This window comes from Chenopodium quinoa, unplaced genomic scaffold, assembly GCF_001683475.1.
Source record: "Chenopodium quinoa cultivar QQ74 unplaced genomic scaffold, ASM168347v1, whole genome shotgun sequence".
Lineage (NCBI taxonomy): Eukaryota > Viridiplantae > Streptophyta > Magnoliopsida > Caryophyllales > Amaranthaceae > Chenopodium > Chenopodium quinoa.
The window spans coordinates 228,204-239,094 of record NW_018742669.1 but is presented as its reverse complement, the minus strand read 5'-3'; the positions used below and the strand labels follow the sequence as shown (position 1 = coordinate 239,094).

Sequence of the window (10,891 nt, the reverse complement as noted above, 5' to 3'; positions counted from 1 at the left end):
AAAATTGCCAAGTATTATCCGAAAAAAGAATACTTGTGTGTGTACCATAAAAAAGTTATAAAGTAAATAGAAATAAAATTAATTACGAAAAAAATTGGGTGAGTCGGACTCACGATGAGTCCCATATATCTGACAATAATAATCTAATATCTGACAATAAATCTGACAGTAATATTCTAATATCTGACAATAAATCTGACAGTAATATTCTAATATCTGACATTAATAATTTAATTTGACATTAATAATCTAATATCTAACATTAGATTATTAATATATTACGTCAGATATTAGAATATTACTAGGTTATCCCCGTGCGATGCACAGTTAGAATTATCTTTCTTGTAAGTTGTAATTTATAATTTGTTGCATTACGTTGTATATGAAGATTAGAATTAGATATAAAAATAATTTACATTTAAGTAAAGTAAAAAAAAAAAAAAAAAAAAAAAAAAAAAAAAAGGTATGTGAAAGTATAATTTAGTAGAAAAACTTGGTTAATTGAATTTTATATAGACACTTATACATTGAAGTCAAAAGTGTAGATTAAAAATTAAAAAAAAAATCATTAATAATTGATGACATCACACATAGAATTGGAGGGAAAATTTTTAATGTGAAAGTGACACGCAGGATAGTTTAAGAGTCGATGATGCCATCAATGTTTTGTTTTAGTATTTGTTAATAGATTTTTAGATATTAGAATATTATTGTCAAAAATATTTGACTCTCAGTGAGTCCGGTCTCACGCAAAAACTTCTCAATTAATTAACCCTATAATCATCTAGAATAACTTTACTAGACTTAAATTTATGACCAAACCAACCTCTTTGACATGTTTAACTCATTGCCAATCACGGCCATCACCCAAAAAAGAAAAATTATGTAAATTAGCACTCTGTTTCGATTAGATAAAGAATTGAAGAAAGATACAAGTATAATAATTAAAGTTATAACCCTATCCCTATCACTTGTAGAAGAAGTAAAAGAAAAAACGACAATAATTTAATCAAGATTACAACCAACCTGGCTATTAAGTATTGACAAATGAAAAAAATTGGTTTGATATATATGGTTGTTGGGTGATATCCATGATCTTTGCTATAATTTAACTACCCATATCACTATTTTATGCATGAGGTTATTAGTTAGGACCTTTTTTTTCACCAAGTGTCCCAACCAAGCAAAAATACAAGTAAGAAAAAAAATAAAAAAATCACATTCTAAATTTTTTAGCAATTTGTTTTTGGCTCTTCTTTGTTTGAAACTATGAATTGGTAACTCTAAATCTATACTCTTTCTTTTCATTAGCTCCAACTAACAACTTTCCACTTTTGGACTTCATCAAAACTTTTAAAACAGTACATTAAAGCATCCTTGGTAGTTTAATATAAAAACCAAATAATTGCCTTCGCCCCTTTTTGTTTGCTCCACCGGAGTAAAGTTAGCTTATTAACTTGTTTTTTTTAAAAAAAAAAAGGGTTAGCTTATTAACTTTTTTGTAAGTTAGCTTATTAACTTTTTTGTAGAAAGGAATTGTGAAAGATAATGGAGTGTAATTGCTTGCCATCCTCATTAGCTGAGTTACTGTTATATACAAAATACAATAGCAATCCTAGGCTATAATTAAGCTAACAAACTAGGAAAGGATATGCTCTAAATATACACTTAACAAACTTAGTGATATATACAAAATCAAAATATATTATGAATATATTCTAACAAATTGACGTGAAAGAAAAGTGGTAAGACATAATGAAGTGATTATGATAGTAAAAATTGACAGTACTGTAGTTTCTTATAAATAAAAATAGGATGAGACAAATATAAAGGCCGGGGCAAAAAAAAAAAAAAAAAAAAAAATGAAGCAAATACTCGAGACTGAGGAATATCTATTAAGTTTAATTGATGCCTCTAACACTCAGCAATCTTTTAAGAAGGCTATATCAGCAATAACACTCAGCAATCAGCATGCTGATAATGTCAGTAACCTTAAACAGATGCACAAAGTATAGTACAGACTAGAGTGGTTGGCCACTATAATGTTGAAAATTAGGTGTGCAAATAACGGTTTTAGGTAAGTATGCATTAAATATCACTTGATAATTCCACTTCGATCTGCAGCCCACAAATGTGTGTGCACGCATCTTCAATTTAGTGTAATTCTGTAATCAATTTTTTGTCGATTTAAATGTTTGATCAATTCTCCCTAATCATTCCTTATTAATTGTTTGAGCTTGTCATCAAAAGTATGTCTATTAAAATACATAAATAATCATAATCTACCATAAATGTTCAAGTAATATTTACTTCGTATATCACAATTGTACGACTCATACTTATTTTAAGTGTAAAACAGAGGAAAACCCTGTATAGAAAATTAACAGAATTGCAATGTTAATGAGATGTTGTAACCAAGAACTTTTTTTTATGTAGTAATGTATGTTTAGCAGGACTTGATTTTGAAGAGGAAAGAAATTAATCTTATACCAGGCCACCATCGAGTACCATTGTTTTACATTACTAAGCTGCGTTCGTGGAAATTAATAAGATTCGACTAGACTTTGGACTCAATTTGTCTTGCAGTGATTCATATATTGTCCTCTAAATCATGAAATAGTTGACATAAACTCTTTATTTGCACATATTATGGTTACATACGAAGTATGTTAATAACTATCTAATTAATCCTTACTGAGTTACTACTCAAGGATCACATAGACAAACACTTGAGCCGAGGGAACTCAATATTAAGTTTCAAAATACATCCTACTCTCTAAGTAATTAAAAATCACAAATTTTTATATGTGGCTAGTCATAACGTGTGGCCGGGGTTACTTATTCAGGGGTTACTCAGTAGAATTCAGGGGTTACTCGGTCGGTCAGGCCGGGGGTTACTTATTCAGGGGTTACTCGATCGGTCAGGAGTTACTCTCACACATAAAACGCGCTAACCGACTGAATAACCCCAAAATAAGTAACTCTTAACCGACTGAGTAACCCTTGAATAAGTAACCCCGGCGAAAACGCGCTAACCGACTGCCTAACCCCTGAATAAGTAATTCTGGACACACGATATGGCCAGCCACACAAAAAAAATTCACCAATAATGTAATTAAGGAATTTATCAAATTTGTAAAAAAATATCCTAATGGCCATTTTACATTAAAAATTTCAAGTGGTCACTAGAAAGATACCACGCACCTTTCATCTAATGACTAAAGGCCAAGTTGATTATTATTGTATAATTTCGCTGGAGAACATATGCTAAAACATATATCCTATTACAGAAACTGTTATACTCCGTATATTGTGTATTACGAGTAATTATTTTAAAATTAGGCTTAAGATTCAATTGACATGGTGGTCAAAATCAAATTAGTTTCATTTCCATGATGATTATGTTTGCATCAACATGCGTGCATTTGACAACTCATCATTCCAACTTCAAATGATGCCATCCCGTACTAAACTTAAAATACGGCACCTATAATCATCATTATTATACCGACCAACCATGCACTCTCATTTGTTTATCGAACTTTTCATTTTTATTAAGATTAAGAAAAACTAATTTTTAATAATGATCTAAAATCTAGGTCATCTACAGTATTCTATAAGAATAATAAAACTATGACCATTGTCATAAATTTGATCTACGAATATAATAATTGGACAATATATAATACAGATTATGGAGTATTTGTGTAATATATTATAGAAATTACACTACTTACATTTATACTACTTTTGTAATAACATTAGGTTTGTGGCTAGTATCATTAAAAGAGGTGTAAATGTGTAATGATATACAAAGTATGTCACATTTTCTAAATTGGTTCTCCACTTCTCCGTACTAATCTAAGAATTCACGATGATATCACACATTCACACATTGATTGGTATCATTAATGTTTTTTCATTTATAATTATCATCACTTTATTTTTGTTCCTTATAGCCTTAAGCCTTATAAGTAAGTAGTCCTTAATTCCTTATGCCTAGGGCTTATACATTACTTTCCTTAAAAGAATTATTAAAAAAAAAAGAAAAAAAAAAGAATATAAGTAGTCAAAAAAACAAGAGAAACAAATGTCAACATAAATTGGCGTTTGTCTAACAATCGGCATTTAGCCGCTAATATTTGACCATTCTGTAGTATTTTAAACAATGAGTTAAGTGTTTCTCGTTTTTGTTGATTTGAAGATGGTCATGAGCTTAGTAATGCATGAGTGAACTAATACTACTCGTATTTCATTGTCTCATTTTCAAACTAATTTAAACAATCCGATGATCCAAAGAACTTTGTTGAATGATATGGATGTTGTCATAGTCAATAAGTAAACTAGCGCCATTACAGGCTTACGGCAACACCTATCTTTCAAGTATCAAATGTCAAATTATCGATCCATGCATAAGCTGATCTGATAACATATAATGATGTAAGTACGACGAAAAGGGAATAACAACTCCTCACATAATTAAATAAGTGCGAATAGAACAAACTTAGACTACTCAGATTTTCAAGATTTTATCTCCCCCCATCTTAGCATCTAATTAAAGCTAGGGCGGTAACCGGTAACATTTGTTTTTTTAATTACTAATGTCATTTCTTATTTCTAGTCACTAGTCAAATTAGTAGTACAGAATAACATCAATTTCAAATTAAATCATATTATTCTACTTATTGAAGTCAAAAAAGTAGAGCAATGTCATACTAAATATGGGACAGAATATATTAGTAGGGTTACTTGCAGCTGTATATGATTAATAATATATGCTTCATCCTAAATTGATCTTAGATTAAGCATCATATAATAAGAATCTCCGTATTATCAAGCAAATTTAATCTTCAAATCAATAATTATATAGCTTTCCTAGATAGCTAGATTAGTTTGTACAATTTTTTGACCAACTACTCCAAAATTAAGGAGACATTATTAATGATTGTAGTTGACTATTGAAATTATGAGATTCATGTATTTCAGAGATGTTACAATTGATTATGGTCAATAATAGTTGCCTTGCTTCTTCAAACGTACTCCATTACGCTTTTTGATGATAGTGGTTTTTATTTTATGATGATTTGTTGGAATGTATGCTACATTGCTAATTGCTATCCACTCTATATCATTTCAACGATATTGACTTATAGTTAGATTTATGTGATTAAATAATATAGAGATACATATTTGACTTTTGTTATGATTAGATAAAGGCTCTAATATATTAATAAAGAAAAAAAAAATGTAGGCATTATGGAAATCCAAAAAAAGAAAATTTGTTAGCTTGAAACACCTTATATGTATGTATTAACTTAAAAGGATGAGTAGCGATGAAACTATTTATTATCACTTGAGTGTACTTAAAAATAATTGAAGTTGATTTGTTTATTATGCATTTGGAATTATACATTGTTCTAGTCTATTATTTTACCTTATATGATAAGGGAAGTTATACATTGGATTGGAGATTGGAGTGGAGATAGGGGACTACGGCGGGAGTGTTTGGGGGTAAGAGATTGTTTGGGTGAAGGAATATGTGAAGGTGAGGGCCGTCTCACCAACGATAAACCTCACCCAATAATTTGTGATATGGTAAATAGCTATACAACTATATTTATGTTTTTGCTCATATGATCAAATGAGTAGAATATAGTTTTGGATGTACATAAAGCCGGATACATTCGAACATATATTGAGTACTGGTAAGAAACATGCATTGAGATATGAGAGGCTCCTCCTAAATAAGGCCTAACATGTCCACTAAATTTCGTAAATGCAAATGTATAAGGCCCATATGTATTACATCATAATTTTTTGGGCCACTGAATTAAAAACTTTTGGTTCCATGAATAAAGGATGACTATTGCTCCATTGGTCACAATCACAAATTCACAATGGTAGCCAACCATGCAGTTATTGAACAATGATATTCTGTACTTTGCAATTCCTAATCACTTTGAATATTCTATAAACCTGATCCGATAATATAATTAATCAAATCTCCTACAGATATTATTTAGCAAAACGTACGGAGACTTCCATAACGGCTAGGGCTAGGACTAGGAATTATAATGCCGAAATTAGAACTTGGTTCACACTCAGAGAATTCATGTGATCATACTCATACATGTGTTCACCCGCGTAGTAATGTGTTGCTTCCACACAGGACCAATACATAACACATCGGCGATCATTAAGAATTTGCTTGATAATGATGATCATATGAACTTTGCCAAGATTAGGAAACATATATAGCCAAGATAGTCATGATGATGAGAAAAGGGTACAATCAAAATAAACCCAAATTATCAATTCCACAAAACAAGATGATGGTGAATTCTTACACAAAATTACAGGACAACAATTCACCAACAGACAAAAAGAGAAAAAAACATAGGGAAGTATACAGAGTGGAATAATAATAAAATCCCTCTAATTAAGAGATCCAAACTAAAAATTGTTCCCCTTTTCTCATATAATTGCAACAAATTAAATGAAAAATTAAGGCCTAGAAAGTGTAGATGCAGCTTCCATCGTCACTCCTTGCAGTTGGATCAAAGTTCTTCGCATTCGGGTCAGTACAACCTTCAGGAACCGGCAAATCTCCTTGCTGAGCTGCTTGGCCTGCACAAAACAGGACATTTTTCTTAGCAAAGTTTTATGCAACAAACAATCATTCTACATGTTTTCTCTCGAACTACAAAGGCTCGAACCTCCGAGTTAGGGACACTTAACCGAAGAAAGCTCCGGATGCAATAGCATCTTTGTTAGCATCTCCAAGAGCAGCCTCGCTCAAGTACTTGTCAGCAAGTTGGACTCTCTTGACATTCTCTTGCTCTTGCACAAGCATGTTTCCGTATTCAAGCAACTTTTCCAAGGTCATTTTTGGTTGTTCGAACACTGGTGGTCCGTCCCTTGAGTTTACGAGCTTCTTTCCTACGGCGTCAATTCCTACTTCAGAAACCCACTTCCTTACTTCATCATCGTATACACGAGCCCTCAAGGCACCGAAGAAATCTACAAACCAATCAATCAATAACATTAGTATAAAATAAATAAAAACATGTAGATTATCGATCGTGTTAGTTATTAGTACAATGCAAGAATGTATAATAATGTGACGTACCAATAGATTGGCCAGGGAAGGTGTCGACGAGCTTGACAACGTGGTCCTCAGGAACATTGTCGGTCCTGAAGATACCGGTGGCAACACCGATACGGTCCTCACGGGTGGGAGCCCAGTAGAACTTCTCCATACGACCATCACGGATAAGGGGAGCGTACAAGGTGGAGAAGTCGTTACCAGTGACGATAATGGGAACACGGGCGTTCTCTTGCTTGTTGTACATACCAGGGAGTTGGACATTGGTGGGGTTGTCAGCAATGTTCATGAGGGTGGCGTTAACCATCTGGTTGTTCACGGTGTATTGTGTGGTGCCTCCCATACGTCCAGCACCCGCGTCGAGATCGTTGATGAACAGAGCACACATCTTTCCCTTGGCAATTATGTCTGCTGCCTCACGGTACCTTTGCCTGATCAACTTTGCTGGCTCTCCTGCGTTTCCACTTTCCAATTCTCCCGCACTCATCATGATGGGGCTATTACCATAAATGCATTGGTTAAATTATATATATTATTGTCACTAATTTTAATTTAATCGATAGATTAGGAAGAGTTTTACTCACTTGATTCCCATCTTGGCGAACACAAGCTCACATTGGAAGGATTTACCTTGACCTTTGCCTCCCCAAATACCCAAGATCAGGGGAACCTATTTTCATTCATCAAGTTTACACAAATTAGCTTAAACTCCCAACTTGTTGGAGCAATATTTTTATTTTCAAACTGTCATTGGACTAAATTTGTCGAATTATGTCTTACTGTACACTCGTCTCACACAAGAATTATTTCAACTTTGATAGTAGTAGTTAGCTACTCAATATATAGTAAAATTTATAATAATCTAATATGGTGTGACTTATAAGGATTACAATCTGCTAAGTTGTTTTAATTTCAACTTTATCTTGCCTAAAACTAAAATCAATTGAAACAAATTTGTTTATAGAAGCTAATCAATATATTGAGCACCAATTTAACCTAATATGGAGTATTACAAGTGTAATAAACTTGTTTATCAGTTAGTTTTGTACATACTCCGTTATTAAATAGTGTAGATACCGTTTGTAATAGTAAAAAAAACAAATTGGTAACCCCATGAAATAAAAGTACCTTGATGTTAGGCAAGTTCAAGTAGTTCTTGGTGATGTGAACAACAATCTTGTCCATGAAAGAAGGGGCAATGTAGAAGTTACCCAACATGTTGTCGATGTTGTACCTGAATTCATAAAATTTATTACTAGCTAGAACCATATAAAATATACTTTGTATAAAACAAAGTGATTATTAATACTTACTTCCTAAGACCTTGACTCTCGTATTCGAGTGAACTCTGAACTGGAACGTGGGTGCCGGAGTCCATCGGAGCTTGGAAGAGGGAGTCAACCATACCCTTACCCCTACGGATGTCGAGTTGATCATCAGAGATGTCTGTAGCCAAATGAGCCCATCTGTCCGTGTTGGACTGCTTGCTCTCCTCGTAGTCAGCCGCCTTGACGGTCATTGAGCTCGCCCTAGAGCTGCTTGGGAATCTCACACTTGTATGCTTCTTTAAGCTGCTCCCTAAGAAAGCTGAGGTTGGGACTGATGCCCCAGCGCTCGAGCCATTCAAGTTCAACTGCATACATATCACACACATCCATCATTATTACTCCTAAGTCCTAACCACTTGTTACATCGATCTACTCGTACACATTTACTTATGAACTTGTCCACACAAATCAACTTATTATGATGAGTACCCAAACACGTTCGCTTGTAAACTTGTTCACTCAAATCAACTTATTACAAGAACCCAAACATATATTCACTTATAAACCTTGTTCACAATCAGCTTATTACAAGTATCCAGACACACATTCACTTAGCTAACAAAGTTGTTAACTCGAATCAACTTTTTACGCGTATATCCAAACACATATTCCCTTTCTCAAAAAAATACATATTCACTTAAAATCTTATTTATTACTCGATTCAACTTGCAACAAGTTCTCATACACATGTTCACTTATAAACTTGTTTACTCCATTTGACTTGTTACAAGAATCCAAGCCAAACACATATAATTATGTTATAAATTATTTACATGTATGTCTATATTCACTTAAGATCTTATTTATTACTCGACTCAACTTGCAACAAGTTCTCACACACATGTTCATTTATAAACTTGTTTACTCCATTTGACTTGTTACAAGAATCCAAGCCAAACACATATAATTATGTTATAAATTATTTACATGTATGTCTATATTCACTTAAGATCTTATTTATTACTCGACTCAACTTGCAACAAGTTCTCACACACATGTTCATTTATAAACTTGTTTACTCCATTTGACTTGTTACAAGAATCCAAGCCAAACACATATAATTATGTTATAAATTATTTACATGTATGTCTATATTCACTTAAGATCTTATTTATTACTCGACTCAACTTGCAACAAGTTCTCACACACATGTTCATTTATAAACTTGTTTACTCCTTTTGACTTGTTACAAGAATCCATGCCAAACACATATAATTATGTTATAAATTATTTACATGTATGCCTATATGGTACAACTTTTTTTTACAGAATTGAAGTAACAAACCAACAGAGATGATCATTTATTCCCATATTTCTATAAACTACAACCTAATTACACATGTTACTCAAATTTTCTACACTAGTTGCAAAAGTGAACATCATACAAAAATGGAATTTGATCAATTGTTAAGAGATTAAACAAGTAAGATGACTTACAGGTGCCTTGGTGGCAGCTCCGACGGTTGAGACAGCAGTAGCCATTTCAATCCAACGGCTGAGATCCTAAAGAGAGCTTCAAAAATTATTTTTTAGAAATTTTAATATTTTGGGTGCTCTTGAGAATTCCTGAGGATTAGCTAGTGTGTGGAAGGTAGAACTTATAGTAGGGAGTCCAGAAGTTTGCACCATAAATTTTTGTGTGTTGAAGATTGGCTTTCTAATCTATAACTGCCACAAAAACAAGATTACTCTATTGCCACGTGGCGTCACGTGATTTGCTCATCACTACACTACTAGACTTTGGTCCCTTTGAGGCTGGAATTTTAGCTTTCTTCTTCACCACTTATATTTTTACTAGTAGTTTCTCTTTTATTTGGATTGGCTAGTGTTTTTTTTTTCTTGTTTTGTTTATCACAAGTTTTTGTAACATTTTAACAGTATGCAACTTTACATCATTTTCTTCTTTTTTTTTTTTTTTTAATTATAATTTTTGTATGTTGGTTTATGAAAAAGATTATTATTAAATGAAATTAAATTAATTTCTATCCTTAAAGTTTTCTTTCTTTGTCTCTCGTTCTCTCCTCCTTGATCCTTATCCCATATTATACATAATGTAAGTGAGTTTTTTGTCACATTGTGTATGCCTTTTGTCATTCAATTTGAAATGTCCTCTCAAGTTATTTTCATGCTCCAATTGCCTATCCTAGATGGTTGATGAACTCTCTACAATAATTTCTCGTACTCTTACCTTTATTTACACTTATTTTAATTTAGATATAGTAATTTAAGATTAATTATGATAAATTGAGTTTCATTTTCAAACTATTCGGACAAGATAAGTTTTTTATTTTAGACAATTTTATGTACATTCAACCCTTGATGAACAAGTAATTAAAGCAGATCAAACCAACATTATGGATTGATTTCTCTCACTCTTTTTTTCAATTATTTTAATGAAGAGGAGCATAAATGATTCCAATGTTTCATGAATAATGTCAATTTCAAGTGGTGAATGTCG

General features: G+C 32.5%; 1 protein-coding gene across 2 annotated transcripts; it reads right to left on the bottom strand.

Moving 5' to 3' along the window:
• Positions 1 to 6,273: 6,273 nt before the first annotated feature.
• Positions 6,274 to 10,036, bottom strand: LOC110722310 (ribulose bisphosphate carboxylase/oxygenase activase, chloroplastic). Of its 2 annotated transcripts, none has more exons than XM_021901583.1 (7): positions 9,871 to 10,036; positions 8,419 to 8,738; positions 8,234 to 8,339; positions 7,690 to 7,775; positions 7,130 to 7,602; positions 6,739 to 7,020; positions 6,274 to 6,627 (listed from the first exon to the last, which is right to left on the bottom strand). In XM_021901583.1, the coding sequence occupies exons 1-7, from the start codon at positions 9,913 to 9,915 to the stop codon at positions 6,512 to 6,514; spliced, it is 1,428 nt and encodes a 475-aa protein (XP_021757275.1). In that variant the 5' UTR covers positions 9,916 to 10,036; the 3' UTR covers positions 6,274 to 6,511. The 2 variants fall into 2 exon arrangements, with proteins under 2 accessions (XP_021757275.1, XP_021757276.1); XM_021901584.1 differs by having other exon boundaries at positions 6,717 to 7,020; positions 9,871 to 10,029.
• Positions 10,037 to 10,891: the final 855 nt, after the last annotated feature.

Bases quoted from the DNA above. Each gene is read 5' to 3' on its own strand.
- LOC110722310 (XM_021901583.1), bottom strand. From the start codon at position 9,915: ATGGCTACTGCTGTCTCAACCGTCGGAGCTGCCACCAAGGCACCT. The intron at 8,340-8,418 runs GTAAGTATTAAT...TTATGAATTCAG, and splicing joins GAGAGTCAAGGTCTTAGGAA to GTACAACATCGACAACATGT. The intron at 7,021-7,129 runs GTACGTCACATT...ATTGGTTTGTAG, and splicing joins CTTCCCTGGCCAATCTATTG to ATTTCTTCGGTGCCTTGAGG.